An 18,641-nucleotide genomic window follows, 5' to 3' on the forward strand; every position below is an offset into this window, starting at 1 on the left:
CAAAACCGTGCTTGTGTAGGAGTTAACAAGATCAGTCACAAATTCACTGTGAAGAATTAAAATGCACATGGAATAAAATCACCTTTCAAAGCTCACACCTGATACAGTCTAGGAAAACCATTCCTGTCTGGATATTCCTTAACAATCCACTGCATGACTTTTTTTGCGCAGTTGCTTTTTGTTTTCTTCATTAATTGTAATCTGCTATGTCTACTGCTGGTTGTTTTTACACAAAACATGTCAGATTAAATGCACTATTTCCATCCCTGGCCTTCAATCAAAATTCTTCAAAATGTGGAATTCTTAGCTTATTCTTAACCATGACTGCCACTGGGATTTTGGCAGTAACTGTATTTTATTTATTTTTGTGCAGACATGAAAACAGAGATCTTATCTTTAGTTCTGATAAATGAAAAAAAAATTAGCTTTCAGAACATTCCATTCCTCCTGCAATTAAATTATGAAAACAGAACTAAAGTGTAAGTTTCAGATCATGTTATTGCACCACTACTTCAATACTTTAAGAAAGAGATTTCAAAAATGTAGTGATTGTTTCCATGTTGAAATTCCTGAACAGCTTAAAACTCAGGTAGTTTGTTTCACCCTACCTTCAGTACATTAAAATCTCGAACTCTTTACAGACACTGCATTATTTCCTTCATCTCTTGTTCATGTATGTGAAAGAATAAGAAACATTTTTGGTACAAAACAGTAGTCCCATCAAGAGTTCCAGTATTTCAATAAAGTCACATTTTCCTAATGAAATAAGAAGCCCCAGACACAAGTTTTTAAACTACGTGATTTCAACAAATCTCAGAAATGTACTTAAAACCCATTTGTGCAGAGTTTTGAAGTTCTTAAAAATGGAGAGTTGTATTCTTACTCTTGTTCTGTGTGGTAGCTGAATTTATTTTTAGGCTTTTAAGAAAAGCCTTATTTAAAATAAATTATAAAGGAAGTCCCATGCAGATTCTAAAGGGATCTACATAGCAGGTACAATAAAGATTGTATAATTGCATACATACTGTTGATCTTCATGCACATTTATCCTGCAGCATAATGTTAAAATAAGTGATAACTGAAGAGATTTGGAAAAAAATTACAAAATCAAAATTATAAATATCAACTGTTTCAATATGTTGACAATCACTCTTTAACAGTGTTCGATAGTAAATTTCAAATAGTTAAAGCTTAAGATACTTTAAGTTCTTACATTTAGTAAGCAAAACTATAAAATGCTTTCTGCTTAATATAATTTGACTAAACAATTTTCCAACATGTAAATGAATACAATATGGGCAGCCTTACCATTTTAATCGAAATGTTACTACTTTATTAATGAGACCTCACAATTACAGAATCCACAACTGCTAAAAATGATGCCCAGTTAAATCACAAAGACAAAACCTAAACAAAAAAGTAAACACAATAAAAGAAGACTCAAATCTCACCCATTCTTGAAATATAGAACATGTGCTCTCTGAAGTCCTGTTTCCAGGAAAAAACCAAGCTCTTGTTCGTGTGCCGTGGGCCCTGGCTTAGGGCTTCTGTTTTGTATGTTGGCATTAATTACCTAAGAGAACACAAGAAAAGGGAGAGGGAAAGTGCATTTAGAACAAAAACCCTTAAAATCAAGGTTTGTGTACTTTTCCATGCAATCTAATATTTAATGTTGGAGAAATCTTAGCCATTTGTAGGTGGTGGCTAATAGGCCATTTCTAGCTTTACCTCCATTGCCACCTAAATATAAACCCTTTTGTTCTTGGATATACTCTTAGACATAATTTATTTACCAAGCAAAAACACTGCTAAGCAAAATTTTATGCTACTTTTTCAGACATTTTTGTGAAGAATGGTATACAAAAGAGAAGAATATGAAAAAGCATATTTACAACCTTATTCAGTAGCAGGAGGTGATGGTATTCAAAAATCTGAAACTCCTGCTAGGTTAGAAAAGACTGCTACAGAGAGCAGTAAGAAGATTAAAAGCTATCTCCAGAGTGATTTCCAAAAAACAATTTAGAAGTAATTGTATTACATCAGCATTAAGAATGCTGTCAAAATGCATTCAGCTTTCAGTGGTGCACATAGTCTACCAGCCACTATAAGACAATAATAAAACAGCAAAAACCCTCAAAAAATAAAAACCTGTATGTATTTTTTAAAAAGTATGTATTGCTGTTCCCCCCATCACATCGGTTTTCTTTCCCCCTTCTTCTGTTTTTCATGACCCTAAATGTGTCTTATAACTCCTTCAAAGACAGGTGTGATGTGACAGGCCTGAGGCTTGCAAGCAATGGGTCTGAAAGAGGATCAGATGGATACTGCCAGCTCACTTCACTCTGACAGCATCCACGAGCCACAGCACACAGCCCCAGGTGTATGCACTTTGCCCAAATGTACCTCAAAGTATAAATAAAAAGCAATAGTGTATAATTCCTAGAAATAAAAAGTCACACAAATTTCTTTTAAAAAGGCATTTGTATCAATCTTTAAATCTTCAATATAGAAAATCACCCCAGCTTACCCTTTCTATCTCCTGAAGGTACAGAAGAGCAATATCCCCAGCCTTCTCATAGCATGTGACAATTTCTTGTTCACGGTCCACATGGAGATTGCTTGCTGAGGAAGATATTGGCAGCTTCTCAAGACAGAGACCTTGGGAGGCAAAAAAAATTCAAACAAAGCATTAAAAACTAATGTCATATAATATTAACAGCTAAAACATAGTCCAGGTTGAGCCCCTTTAGTTCAGGGGAAGAAACAAAGGAAATGAAGGTAGGGTCCCCTAAAACAGACATTAATAAATATATAAATAAAAATTACTCCTCCTTAATAATTATAAATCCAGAGCAATTTTTAAAGCAATTTTGATTTAAAAGGCATTTTGACAATCTACCATGAAAAATATATAGTGTCTTTCTACACCAGTTTTACATTACTATGCCTCCAGAATGATCACAGAAACCAAGGTACAGCAACAAAAAGCACTCAAGGTAATATTAACCCAGCCACTGTGCAAGACAAAAGTATCTACAAAAACAAATACATTTAAAATAAACAATGTGTTAGGAAGTGTAATTTTTGTACTAAAATTTAGAAGAGGTAGTTCACTCTCATCAAGGCCATGGAAGCCTTTTGTGCTGAGGACTTAACCAACAAATACATTAAGTGGTGCTTCGAAGTGAAAAAAAAAAATCTTCACTTGTCTCAAACAAAAATCCAACTCTTACTAATCAATACTAACTCCTACACAAGTCACTTCCATTACAGCTATTTTCAAGATAATTAAAGTGCTGGAAAGGACCTTGAGAATATAAATCCATTTATCTGATGGAGGAATCAACCAACCCCTGACACTGGTCCAACCTGTTCTTAAAAGCTTCTGACAATAGGGATGCCCTGGCCTTCATATGCAAATTACCACAGAGCTCAACTATTCTCACAAATAGTATTTCTTCCTAGTTGTTAAATCTCCCTCCGTAGATTAATTAATTTGATTAATCCCCATAGAAAGGTCATTCTGTTCTTCACAAAACACTGCAAGTTGCAGCGTGGTGGCAATAACACCAAGGTCACGGGTTTGATCCCCCTATGGGCCATTCATGTATAAGTTGGACTCCATCTGATCCTCCTGGGTCTCTTCCAACTCAGAATATTCTTTGACTCATCTAGAGAGAGACATGCTCACAATAAAAAATTGGTTCTCACCAATTTTTCATGCTTCCTTGACAGCTAATCATTTTTATCTCCTCTGGACACTCTCCAACTGGTTACCTCTACCTGGACTCACTGGGCCAAAACAGGACACATGGCTCCACTTGGAGGCCTCAACTGCACTGAGCAGAGAAGATGAAAGACTTCCTGGTTTTCACAAGGGATACTTTTAAAACAAGTATTAAAAATCAGCTGAACTTTAGTGATTACATATTAGTAAAAATTATCTTCCACTTATGATCTGCAACAGACCACCAGCTCATTTCCTTCAAGCCAACTATTTAATCTTATATTTATTTGAATAATTAATTGCACTTGCAGTAGCACTTTCCACATGTTAAGGGATTTATTTCAGGTCATTCTTCCAGCTTGCCAGCAGTAAATGCTAGTCCTAAAGTGACTTCAACTGCTCCCACATTATTATAATCCACAATTTAAATTACTGTAGTCTCTATTCATTTTTGAAAGTTTTGAGAAAACATTGCTGAAAAAAAAACCAAAAAACACCAACAAAACATAGTTATATATTGGGCATATGTCTGTAGAATGCCAAACAGTACAAATCCAGTTTGGAGAAGAGTTTATCAAAGGATTTCTGTCAATCAATGCTGTACAGCCAGTATAGTATGTTTCATTACAGTTACAAAAATAACCCAAAAAACAACTTAGGAAGACACAGCTACATAACCTGGAGTTTATTTATTGATAAACTCAGATTTATAAACTGCAGCCTCCAGATTATTTCAGAACATCTATTAAGTTTCAATCTCTGTACAAGTGTAGTTTATATGTATAAAAAAACACCACGCCAGATTTTTGGTTTGAGAGGATGCTTTAAGTCTGTATCACAGTTTGTACCACCTCTATCCCCCAGACCACCCTATTAAGAGTACAAACAACACATATTTTACAGCTTTATGTGCTATACATCCAGTTAACATAAAATCCTGAATCCAGTACTAAAAGCCCTGCTAATCCTACATGTACACCTTCAAACTCAGAGGTGACTAAAGAATACAGTAAATGCACTGTAATAAACATATAAAATGACTGAAAGCACAGGTAATTTGTGTGTGAATCACTCCTCCCCATTCCTTCTCTTCCATACTATGAACAGCCAATACCCCCAAGTAACCATCTCCTACATCAAGCAAATTACTCAACGATTTGTACATCTGAGTCAGATTATTCTTTCTATTTTTACAGTTTATAGCCATAACTATAATATTTAAATCTGAAAAACTCACTATAAAGACATTTTCTTATTTTAGCTGACAATTTTTCATTATGATACTAAAACACTTCCGTGTTCAGGCAGAAATTTTAAGTAATGCAGCAAGGACATACTAAATTTTAAGTGTTCTTTGAGCAAGTACAGAATACTACTTCTTAGAGAAACGCTGCTATATAACTAGTATTCACTTTTTTTGCTGGTATATTTAATAAACCCAGGAGATTATATATATTTTAAGCATGTGATGCTTTGGGGAAGGAAGTTTATTTGGCAATCTATTCTGAAATGGCCACTTAAATGAATGGTTTGCATGCTGTATTTATTTTGATGACACAAGTAAGAATTGCAATTTAATGCTGTATTCAAAACAAAAACATATCAACTAGAGCAGAAATCTTTAATAAATTATGGTTTTCATAATTATGATTTTGTTAAAACAAGTCACTCCAGACTACCCATTTAATTTTTTTCTTAAATACAGATGAAATGTAATAAATAATGTATTAAAGTATGTAAAAGTACTATTTAATTTTAAATTTATATACACAGCAACAACAATTACACGGTATACTGCCCACTTACTCGTAAGAATACTGAGAGATAAAAAGAAGTTAATAAAAATAGGGATCATTATATTAGGCCCTCAAAAACAAGAACAAGCACACGGTAACATATAAAATAGAGAAACACATGAAGTTCAAATAAACACATATAACCCTAATTTATCTGCTATACTTGTCATAGAATCAGACAAGTCAATTGTCCCTTTTGTGATTCTTCCCACACCTGCCAGGCAGGAATCTGCCATTCTCTCCCAAAGGATAGGCATTTCTTTAACTGTTTATACACTGCTTAGAGATATTTGGAAAAAAAAGTACAGGTTATTGCTATAAAATGTTACTGCATTTGCTGTAAAGGCCACAGCTATTGCTTTATTTAACATTTATTTTGTTTGATTCTGCATTCAAGAGTATCAGGACAACTGGTATCACAAGTTGACTTTGATATTCAAGGCTTTTAAGTTTAAGCCCTTCCAGTTAAAATAATTTTCAGATAAAGGCTTCCAACAAACTGGGTCAGTTTTAATTTGGGAAGACACTTATCTCATACATATCTAGTCCTGATATCAAGCAAGACAACTCCTGAGGGAAAAGAAAGTGAGAAGCAGTGAAACAAATACGAGTCCATACTAATTAAGTTTACATGTTTTGCAATGTAACTCTAAAATTGCTTGTCACAAAGAGCAACAAACAGCATCTGGACAACAAAATAATATTCCTGATATTTAAATTATATGGTAACTTACAAAGGTTTTCCTTAAATTTTCAAAAAGGTACCCATATTTTGTAAAATATTCAGAAAGCAAACACCAGACAGTTTTATCACTTGGAATAAGTGGCACTCTTGTGTCTGTACTCTCAAATCAGTGGCCAAGGTTAAGCCAAGTAAACATTTTTTACAAATAGAAGACCAGGCTGGCTCTACCACCACATTTGCAGAAACTGACCATTACCCAAAACAGAGGATGCCTCAGCAAGGACAAGAAGCAAACTATTTCTAAGTCCTCACACCCATTTTTTTGTCAAAAAAAAACCCCAGACTTCAGTTCTGTAGGAAAATCAACTAAGCCACACTCCCATTTCACCATGCACAGTAAAGCAAAAGTTGCTTGAAGGTCAAAAGAGAATCCATGGCACAGTTCAGATCTTTACCAAGTACTCTTACCACACAAACCACTACTGAGATCATTCAAAAAAACCCCAACAAAACCACTTAGAGCATTGTGTATCTGAGGATTCTCCATTATCCCAGCCAGTACTTTCTCTGTATAAATTTTAGAGACCACAAATAATAATGGACTTCATTGTTTATCTACTGTTTCCAGCAGAGAAATCAAAGGACAGAGGAAAAACAGTGAACTACTGTTTTACACTTAAATCAATAAGCATGCTTTTTCAAGAGAGAGAGTTGCCTCTATACATAAAGATTTCTGGGTTTGCTTCCTGTTTTCCTTACACAGACATGTAAAACCCAAGTGTATTTTAGTCTACAGCACTTTGTCTTCCCTACATATGACACGCAAAATGTTGATTCATGATATGGTAAGTGTTCCAAATGCTGTACACAAAAAGCCCCTTTTCACCTCCTTCTAAAGAAACTTCATGTTTAGCATATTGTTATTGCTATCAAGGAACTCCCACATTTATTTATTTCTGAACTTAGAACATACACTGCTAATCTCACTGAAGAGAAGGACTCATTAAGTCCTCAATCAAAGATTTTCCTTGCTTGCAGAGAATTTTTTCAGAGATTTTTTTAGAAAGCAAAGCATGGGGCTGTTTTTGTCTTCAATTCCCTACTGATATTTATTATAAAGGAAAAGAGAAAGACAATAAAGAGTAAGTAAATATATTTATAATAACCTACCTTTTACAGTTACTTCAGATACACTGTATTGATTGCCTACTAGTTTAGACAATTTAAGGAAACAAAAATAATTTCTCTGATTTTTGAAGTACCTTGTACTGCCCATCCCATTATGTCAAGACTTGAGGGAAAACGTCTCCAACAACTGTCAGAATGCAAAGTCTGCTATTTTATGGCTAGTTTGGTACACCTGCTTTCCAGAAAAGGCACTGGAAAATTCCAATATCCCCTACTCTTAACACCCTAGATATTAAAGGAAGCTCCTCTGGCTACCCACTCTTTTAGAAACAGACTACTTACAGAGAATTAAATTCCATTCCAGACTAAACCCAGAGTAACATGAGCACAATTTTTCAGGCAGAACAGAGCATTTTATCACGCATGCTCAAACTGCAATGTCATGTCATTACTACAGCTTTTCTAATGCCATAGTTATGCTAGTGTTTCTAAGTGTCTTGAAGTTTCTCAGAGCTAAAAAGGCAGAAAAACGAGAAACACTCACCTCTTTTTCTGAATTGAATACCTACTTATTACTCCAAGCAGTCAATAAAAGCATAATAATATTTTGGGATTTCTTTCAACATTATCTGAGACAACTGTTGTGAAACAATTGGTCTCGCTTTTCCTCTAAATACAATGCACTCCAATCTCTGTATTTTCTTAAGGAACAGACTTTTGCAATATCTTTTAAATAGAAGAGATCAGTACTTTTCTGCACATACATTTGTTTCTTAATAACATATGCCAGCCAATTCTTGCTACAGTATAGCCCTTTAACAGGCAAGCATCTTGTGGCTGGGCTGAAAAAGATCAAACTGGAGATAAAAGCTGGAAAAAGGACCGGTTATTGCTGCACACCCTGAAGGGAGTGGACTTCTCTCGGCTGAATGCTCCGCAAAGGCAGAAATGCTGAACAGCAGTATATGGAATGGGCATCAAGGAAGCTATATGCTCAGGGGACAGGAAATTATTTAACTATGGAATTTACAGTGTTCTGCTGTAAAGTGTCAGGATTGCTCCTACAAGCACTTCTAAGGAAAAAATACAAAGCTCTACTGTGATACCTGTTCATCCTGTGACATGAGAAAAGGAGGCCAGAATCTCTACTTTTTAATTGGAGCCCAACATTTTTAATCTCTCTTCACTCTGCCAAAGGAAGGATTCGGAAGATATTCTTAATGTTTGGGAGAAGCTAAGAATAAGACATCACCAAACTGCCCAAGTCCTAAAGAATTCTATTTTAATAAGAAACATAGTATTCTCATTCAGAGGTTAGCTTTCAAATAAGAGAGCTAAAAGCAGTACTTAGGAATGCAGGACAAATGTCTGGGTTCCTTCCAGTCCCTGCTCCAGCAGGGCAGATGTCATAAATGCAGACTGGGGAAAGAAAAGTTTTAAGATTTGAACTCCCTATGGCACAAGCCTCCTAGCCATGGTCTGCAAAATGCTCACTGACAGTCTGCAACATTTGCACAGCAAGACAGGAGGAGGGAGGGAACCTGAGTTCTTGACCCATTGCCTAATGAGTCTAGAGATCCCCAGCATAATTACTAAACCAGCTTTCATTTAGCATTCTTCCATGAAGAGTTGCTTGGTGTCTGCTGACACAGGCTAGCAGTGCACAAGATCCCATTACAATTGCATATGATTAAAGTTAAGTGCAGCTTCTTCTCCTAACTGCAAACTAGCAATCCACGTGCACCTGACACTGTCACTGAAGCTAATGAGTATTTCCATGCTTCTGTAAACAGAACTAATTAATAGCCAATCATTTAACTTGGTAAATGCAACATTAAATTTGAATATGGGTCAGCAGCAGTAAAGACAGCCTCACCTTTCGCAACATACATCATCTATATGTAAACACAGTTATTCAAACAAAGATATACACAATAAAGATGTAAAATAACCTGCAGCAATAAGGCTAAAATTCTGTAATGTCACAATCTAACTTATAAAACAACATCCCTCACACACTTAACAAGAATTCATTACTGTAATGCAACACAGTCATCTTGACAGATACCCGAAGTTGTCTATGAATCTATACACAGTGTTAATTATAAATACATTTTCTTTACTAAAATCAAGTTTACTAAGAAATGTCAGACCTGTAAATTGCTATGTTCCTCTATAAGCATTTTTAGAAATGGCCACTAATTCGTAATGCCAAGTATTATAAATTCATTTTTTCAATTATGCCTTCTGACTTAGGCAACAGTATCAGAATTATGTTACCTAAAATTTCAATAAGCTTATTTCCTATTTAAATAAAAACTTGCTATTGCAGAGTTCCTGACAAGTTGCTCCTCCCCAAAATAACACCTCAATATCCACTGTGAATGCATTTCATCTCTGCTTCCATAAGCAAACAAAATTGCTTAGAAACATAGGAGATACTGCCTGCACAGTATTTGAATAATGCCTATGCATGCTTTCCAGTATATTACCTCATTCATATACTGCTGAAAACTTGCAGAAACTTAATTGTTCTGTTCCCAGAGGCCACAACCCTAGGGGATTATTAGCTTCACCCAATATTAAAATGGATTATAAATACATGCTTCTGTATGGCAACAGCACATAAAAGTTTTTTTCTGATGGGCCTTGTAAGAGAAGGAAGTAGGAAAAGTTGGAGCTAGTAACACAAGCTTAACATGAAAAGAAAAAGATATACATACTCTTTACTTCTTCATGGATTCATAACTTGTCTTATTTCAATTCTTCATGAGTTTAAGATCCTCCTCAATCTCAGAACTGAGCACTGCCAATTAAACTGATCTAGGGAAGAAAGTAAACAAATAGACCCTAAAGAGACAAACTTAACCTTTTGAACAAGGGAAACTTCCCTACCTATCAGAAAGTAGTTCTTCCTATGAGGAACTTAAATATCAAGTATTTAATACATCCAGAAATGTGCAAAACACCTCTATATTTTACTTTGAGCCAAGACTTGTCACCGCAATCTCAAGACTGTCTTTCTTTCCTCCTTCCTCTGCCCAGCCTCATTTCTTAGCTTTGCTCAATCTACATAAATCTAATAACCATACTGATAGCCAAGTTATATTTGTGGCAGAAGGAAAAAAAAACTGGTTTTTTTTGTACTGCTCCTTAAAATTTCATATTAAAGGTATGACATGCTCCTGTGACCAACAGGCAAGAGCGTCAGGGAGCCAGCTCCAGCAATTTCATACATCTGCTCTCAGGCTAACACATTGCCACAACAGTCATGCAAACCTGCCTGTCTCCTCAGCAATGTCATTCTTTTAAGCCTATTTTTTTGTCTCTCATCACACCCTCTTGAAACAAGCTGGCAACTCCAACCACAGGCATTTTGCTACAGAAAATTGTTTTATCCCGTGCTTCTCCTCTGCTTATGCGTCAAATAAATTTACAAGCAGATGGGGGAAAGCTAACCAACAGATCCAAATAAGTGTTCTCACGTTTTTGCAAATACTAAGTCGTCCATTGATTTGAAAAGCTCCAACTTCTCAATTTATGTTTTATACTACATTTTAAATATGTCCCACTGCATGTTTTCAAGTAAGTATTTGAATTTTTAAAAAGTATGTATTTAATACAAAAACGATGATTTTATTGACACTCTATCCCACACAACACCTTCTACATACCCATGCAGAATCATTACTCAGAAGCACAGCATCAAAATTAGCTCCTTCCTTAAAGAAAACACTAGGTGTAATCAGAACTGCATTCTATGGGCAAACACATAAAAACATCAGTGTAAAGTCAAAAAGATATGCTAGTCCATGAAGTTAACTACATAAAATAAAATAATCTTCTTCTACAACTCTGTTTTTGATATGTGAATTTGAGGAAAAGTGTGAAGAAGAAAGGCAGGAAAATACTGGAATCATACTAACCAAGTTTCTGAGGTTTTGCCTCATGCATTCACACAATCTGCTCCCCATTGTTTTAATGGACACAGAAGCAGATACCTTTTCATCGGATCATCACACATCTCCTGGGAGTCAGGATAAAGCACAAGACTTCACTAGTAGAAGTTATTTTTGTTGCTAGAAGCCAGGAAAAAAATTAAAACCAAACAACTTGTCCATGAGCTATTCAGTCTGATGAAACACAGCCTTGCCTTTTAACACCACACTAACAATTTTGCACATTTTCCCTAGAATGAGCAACGGAAAGGAACCACTTTCCAGCACTTCTTGGGCACTGAGAGCCTGTGATTCCCCACACACCAGAGGCTTGCAAAGAGTAACATGTAATGGAAATAGAAAATATTTCAAAAGGTAAGTTGATAGGATTTTCTTTAAAATTTGTTGAAATTTCACAATGTTGCATTTTGACAAATCTAGCAAGAAACTTTCTTTGGAAGAGATGAAGCAGCATTTCACTAACTAGATATTTCCAAGAAAATAATAACAATCATTTCATCTTCCTTGCTCGGTTTGAGTGTCTTTGAATCCTTGGCTTGACTTACTATCATTCCATATTACGCCTCTCATATACAGTCTTCTAAATATGCTGTCCTCAACTAAAGCTGTAAGCAGCATAAAGAGCTAAAAGCATTCCTTTAAAGATACATATGTAACTCGTTTATGTAATAAAAATGTGAGGACCCCTGTCATGAGTGCACCAGGGGCAGTAGATGGCTTAGTTCTCTGGTTTTCCCTTTCATGTTCCAATTCCATTTTTTCTCCCCCCATTGTCACTACTGCTGCTCTTCTTCCCCTTCTTTTTAGCTGTTAGTAGATAAAACTCCAGCAAAATTTAGCTTGAAGCTGACCCTGAATCCATTCTGTACTTTGTTGCATCCATACACACATACAGACCCTTCCTTGGCTGTGAGGAACAGAGAGACATTGAGTGTTCCATGTGCAGGAGTAAGATGAGCCATCTGGAAAGCAGGTCATTCCCAAGGGCATGTTGTGAGCTGTGGAACTGTCTATAGTTACAGTGCAACATGGTCATATAAGTACCCTGTAACAACTGTAGAAGAAACATGTCAACTCCTGCGTCCCTCTCAATCCATCACCTCTGAGGTTACAGAATGAAGCCTCACAGTGAAAAGGTAAGTACATGGAGATGGTCCCACATTAAATAATGAAAACAATTTAAAGACTATTAAAACCTACCATTTGTTATCTGCCCTCTGCCTTTCTCAGTGGTAGGAACATCAGTATTTGACCACTACACAATAGTATACAAGACTGCAAATCCACTGGAAGTGGTTTCAAATGGGGAAATTTCAGCAGGTGTCTTTCACTGTCTCTGCATCGTGCAGCATTAAACAGTGCAGCTGGGCCAATGCTTGCAAACAGGCATGGACTTTCCCTCACTGCTTAATAACATGGTGCTATGACCGCCAAAGAAATAAAATCTAAATACTCTGAAGAGTTTTATAAATTTTCTATAATCCAGTTATCCCTGTACATACAAGCAGAAATAAAAATCGCAGTGAAGCACAAAATCTCTGTAAGAATGACTTGTATTTAGTTGGGTAATACTTACAAGCCTCAGTCATCTCTGAAGAGACTGAATTCAGGCTATAAAGTTTACAGTCGCTCTTAAAAGGAGAAAGAAAAACATCGACCAGAAATGGGGAAGAGAGTGTTAATTAAATGTACACTACTGGGTAGAAACATATGCTATTTAGTTGTCAGCTACTCTAAACCTGCCCACACTTTGAATACTAAACTTAAGACCGCTCTGTGATTACCACCTCATTCTAGATCACACAGAAGACTACATTGTTGCAATCCTCTACAATGACAAGAAAGAAAATTAACATTTTTTTAATCTTCTGAGAGAGTTGGGGCTGCTCAGACTGGAGAAGAGAATGCCCTATGCAGATCTGAAATCACTTTCCAGTACCTAAATGAGCCTGCAAGAAAGCTGGAGAAAAACCTTTTGCAAGAGCATGTAGGGACAGGACAAGGGATAAAGGCTTTAAATTGAAAGGGGGAAGGTTTAGATTAGCTATCAGGAAGAAATTGTCTACTGTGAGGGTGGTGAGGCACTGAAACAGGCTGTCCAGAGAAGCTGAGGATGCCCCATCCCTGGGAGTGTTTACAGCCAGGCTGGATGAAGCTTTGAGCAACCTGGTCTAATGGAAGGTGTCCCTAGCCATAGCAGGCTTGGAATGAGATTATCTTTAAAGTCCCTTCCAACCCAAAGTGTCCTGCAATTTCACTCAAACTGGAAACACAATAGCAAAAAAAAAAAGTTCCTGAACATGAACAAAACAATAAAAAAGCCCCAGTAGTTTGCTCAGGTAAACTGGTAGCCAGTCACCCAATAGAACAGACAAAAGTAATGATATCCCATCAAGACAAATTAGGCCTCATATGACAGATTTCAATGTTTTAAGAATAAAATTTGAAATCAGAAGAAAAAAACCTACACATCTAGACAGAAAATATGCTGGGTTTCTGTTCTCGTTTTTAAAAAAAAAAATTCTGAACCTACAAAATACTCCAGAGTAGAATAGGTATCTGTTTTTCTATTTCCTAATTCATTATGTTTGAATTAAGTAAAATTAATAATACTAATTTTATGTGCAAAATTTATGCCACTGTGCTTTCAAATGGTTTATATCCTTATGAGGCCAAATAAAACAAAGCCAGAAGAGTTGAGCTCTGGGAAAAGATTCAATTAAATTCCTTGGAGATAAAAGCAAATTTAGATTCTTAAAGTTGTTCAAGTCCATGGAAAGAACATGACAAATTCAACAGACATCCTCACAGATTTAAAAAACAAAACAAAAAGAACAGCCAAAATCCACAAACCTGAGTGGATGTGTACCCAAAGCAGACACTGCTCTAAAGCCCACAGAGATGCTGTTTGAGAAAACTGAGCAGATTTACATCATATACAAGAATTTCCCCTATAATCCCACTTCCTACTTTAATCGAAACAGTGACCAGACTTATGAAGCATCCTTTTGTTCCTGCTACCAGTTAGCTCCTTTATTTCCTTGACATCTCTACTGGACATGATTCATGCCTGTCTATCATTTACTGGAGGATGGTTTTGGTGGAAAACAATCCTTGATCAATTGTCAAAGCTATAGAAGTCCCTCACAAATTTTCTGCTGCCTTTGACACTCATTTTGCCATAACAAAAAGTACATATGCAACCACACCCATACTTAAACACAGCAGACCAAAGCAAACACTTCACTCAATAAATTCTAATAAGCCCCTGGCATACAAACTGCCATTCTCCCCAACACACTGACCAGCCCTAAGTCTATTACAGTTTTCTAAACTGAAGTGGCACTGCCACCTTAAGACACGAGGACAGCATTACAATTTTCGCTATACTAGAGTAGTAAAGAAAAAAATGGTTTTTAATTACTTTCACTTTCTGAATTTTTAAAAAAATACATATTCAAATTAGAAAAATTTTAAAATAAAAGTGCAGAAGTGATGCATTGCTTTAAGTCACTTATCATGTTATTAATACTCTTCTCAATTAAATGGCAATTTAGCTATGCAACCTAGCTTAGGCTGAGCATTTTAACATTCAGTAAAAGGCATCACTGTGAATCAAAGCTGTCTATTCTGCCCACAGCCAGCATGAAACTGCACTGTGTTTTGTAGCCCTTAATGTTCAGCAACAGTGATAATACTTTTGGCAACTAGCCACAGTTACTGTGACATATATGAGAGGACTTTGTAATACACACACTCAAAAAATCTGATCAGGCCACAGCACAGTTAGAATATTAATTGAGGTAAAAGTCTTGTCAACTATCACAAACTCGGAATAATTTAAAGGACCCAAACCATCTTCTTATTTTATCTACAAATATAACACTCTACTACTGTGTAGATGACATTCAAACCAAAAAAAATCTTATCTTTAGACAAGACATAAATTAACTTTTAAAAAACTACTTCCACATTATGATACTGGAAAGAGCAATCTTACCCTTTGTAGAATATGCTTCAGCAATCATCCGTAGCCGATATGGTGGCACTGCAGTCAGCTGCAAGTCATCAACACCAACTCTAGCATATGTGTTCAGAGCTTCTTTGTAATCACCTTCCACATAGTTTAATTTGGCCATTATTAGGTTAGCTTCTTGTAGGAATTCTGGCTAGAAGGAAGAGAAATAAGAAAGGGTTTTCCCTACGAAAACACATCTAATTCTTTCTGATAATTATTAGGTATGTTTTCTGCCACCCCCAGAATATTTCTTCTAACAGAGCAAGAAATGAACAAAATCCTGTCTTGTGTAATATTTGAGAAGCTTGAAGTAGGGGGGAATTCACTAAATCTCATTCCAGCCAGCTACTGAAAAGCATTACCAGCCATTTTAGATATTCACATGCGTATTTACACGTGTACCAGAAATACCTCTCAGTTGGAAACCAGCTTTTCCAGGTGATGAAACTATTTAAAGGCAGCCTATCATTACAGCTCCTCATATGTCTTCTTTTTCTAACACAAGCACAATTGAAAATAACATAGCATCAAAACTTAATGATATATGTTCCACAGCTTACATATTTAATTCACAGCATTTCAAAGTATCAGGGCAGAATAAATGTCTTGAAAAAAAGAACTAAGGGAGGAATGAAGAGAGAAAAGAAAGATAAATTAATAGTCCCAGAAGCCACTGAAAACAAAATGTTACAGATGAGTGTAAAAGAAGCTTCTTTTGATCTCTGAAAAGATGGATGTTGAGTACAGATGAGGTAAGCTGATGTAGTAGCTACAACACAGTTAAGTAAAAGAAGGACCAGAATGGTTATGAACATTACAAGGTTCTGACAGAAAATGCTCTCTTGTATTAATCTCACTTTCAGAATCTGCAAATATAATTTAAGGAACCTCTCCTCAGTACTTCAATCAATTCCAATTTTTCTAATTCTTCCTCAGGCCGCCTTACATACCTTGAGATTACCCCTATCAAGTGCTGCCGTGAGATGTTTCCTGACCTCGGTCAGCTTTGGCTGGGGGCCCCGGGGACTATGACTCTGTTTGAGAGTATTTTCCTTCAAAAATTGTTCTAGTTTGGATTCCCCAAGAAGAAGCTCTGCCATGTCATCTGTAAAAACAACAAACAGTAAGTATTAGAAATAATTTTATTTCATTAACATTGCCTGAATTTTAAACACAAATTAACCAAAGCAAACACAACATTAAGTATTCAGGTTTATCACGTCATGTGATATTTTGTTTTACTTTTCAATTTATCTTTTCCCTGCCTGATTCACTGTAGTGTCAAGTCTCCTGTGTTCTAAGATAAAAATAATTAAAATATTAACCTCAAGTCAGTATTCTCCCCTTCCTCCTCAAAAAAGCAGCACTTGATTCCAAAGCTTTATGTAGCTCTCTGAACAGGATAAGACACACTTCTGATACTCACTTCACCAAAAAAAACTGGTTTCAAATATGAATACTGATATTGGATTAATTTATTTATTTGAAATAAAAACATGTCCCTCATTATGTCTGTGATCACCATCCATATCTTCTCTGTAGATCTCCCTCGGACCTTTTTAAGGCTCCAGCCATCCCAAATCTTCAGTATGGCAGTCCATTTCTCATCCCTCTCCCCATTTCTTATAGCTTACCACCACTACTCAGACCTGAAGGTACAATGTAATACCAGGCTGCCCAGCAAAGCTGCACCCAGCACACTTCTGAAATTCAAGAAACTGGTAATGTTCTTTAGCCAGGACCACTAAACTTCTTTTACTGAAATGTTTTGAGTTATTCCTCTAGCCAGAAGAGCACTGTAAAAATCATCACCTTTCTGGGACTTGAAAAGACCACGTAATGTCTTGCAAACAATGTCTGAACAGAACTAGAATGAGAGGTTCTACGGTAAATAAGAAATATTTTGATAATGCACAAGAAACCCATTGTTAGGTGCAGCAGGGAACAAGTGAGCCTGTGAGGACTGAGCACATTTATGACAATATGGCTTACAGAGTCTTCTCTGTGTTTAGAAAACAAACAAGGATAACACATTATCAGAGGCAGCAAAAAGCAGGGAAAGGGGAAATAAATGTTGTCAGCATAAGCACCTGGAGGGACCAGCACCAGGCTTTGAAATCCCTTGCCCACAGCCTCCATTGCTCCACCACCGTTTAGCAGCAACAGCCACCAGCCCCAGCAGTCACTGTCAGCTGCTTTCCCTAGGAAAGGGCCCAAGCCAGAAATCCCAGACTGCTTCCCAACCCAGCCACACAGGCTTGGCTGAAGCAATTTATACTAGTTTTGCCATTCTTTTGTTGAAGTCTGTTCAGAAAAAAAAAAATCAGTGAAAAAATGAAAAAAATGAAAAAAATTCAATGTACTATGTGAAGGAAAAGAAACAAAACACGTTTCAACATCAGAGAAAGTAAAGGATTATACAGTTTTGAGAATTTCCACAGATTACAAAACCCCTCCAGATGACATTGCACGCCATTTGGCTGTTCTTCTAGAATTTTTTAGGTTGTTATCTACTCAACATTTTCCTTGTTGAAATTTTTGTCCATTGACTCCAACCATAGTCTCTATCCAACAGTCACTTCTCATCAAAAGCTGTCTGGCTGGTTTGTCCTTGATAAACCCATATCAACTGATCCAAATCACCTGCTTATCCTACCAGGACATACTTCCTAATCTTCTCAGAGCCTAAGGTTAGGCTGATCAACCTCCAGTCCCTGGACCCTCCTTGCAAATGGCCATTTGTACCTTTTTCCAGTCACCAAGAATCACACTCCATCACAAAAACCTTCCAAAAAATGAGCGTCCATGCAATGGGCTTGGCCAGCTCTTTCATGCTCTGACACAACCCACCAGGCTATCAAAGGCTTGCATTCCTTTTGCACAACACAGTAGGGCATAATGCTTCATTTCATTAGACCTTTCCACCAAATAGAGTTATTTCCATCAATATCAACATATTTTATGCAAGCTCTGATACATATACTAAAAAGCACAAATGGTACAGACAATTGTAAGTGCAATAAGTAAATTTTCCAAAAAAACCAAATATGCTACAATGATTTTTTTTTCATTTTTAAAGATACTCAGTATCTATTTTGTTGCAGTCTGTTTTCTGCATATTCTTTCTTTTCCTTCAAACAGAAACCATAGCATAATTGACAAAAATCAACAGCTTGTGTTGTTTCAGCTTCAAGCTACAAACTATACAAGAAATTGAAGTGACCAAATCTAAACATGGTATTTCAACCCAAACCTCCATTGTTACAGACTTATTCCAAATCCCATATTTCATTACTACAGCGATAGTATTATTGCAAACAAATAGTAA

At 36.3% G+C, this 18,641-nt stretch overlaps 1 protein-coding gene across 5 annotated transcripts in view; it reads right to left on the bottom strand.

Moving 5' to 3' along the window:
* TTC7B (tetratricopeptide repeat domain 7B) overlaps window positions 1-18,641 on the bottom strand; it is a 120,460-nt gene that overhangs the window by 86,932 nt on the left and 14,887 nt on the right. For all 5 annotated transcript variants that reach the window (XM_041399962.1, XM_041399937.1, XM_041399927.1 and 2 more), the window contains 4 exons: window positions 16,264-16,418; window positions 15,296-15,464; window positions 2,528-2,658; window positions 1,452-1,573 (listed from right to left, as the gene is read on the bottom strand). In XM_041399962.1, the coding sequence (XP_041255896.1) occupies window positions 1,452-1,573; window positions 2,528-2,658; window positions 15,296-15,464; window positions 16,264-16,418 (577 nt within the window). The remainder of the gene's footprint in view (window positions 1-1,451; window positions 1,574-2,527; window positions 2,659-15,295; window positions 15,465-16,263; window positions 16,419-18,641) is intronic.

Source organism: Onychostruthus taczanowskii, unplaced genomic scaffold (assembly GCF_017590055.1).
Source record: "Onychostruthus taczanowskii isolate IOZ18803 unplaced genomic scaffold, ASM1759005v1 scaffold1, whole genome shotgun sequence".
Lineage (NCBI taxonomy): Eukaryota > Metazoa > Chordata > Aves > Passeriformes > Passeridae > Onychostruthus > Onychostruthus taczanowskii.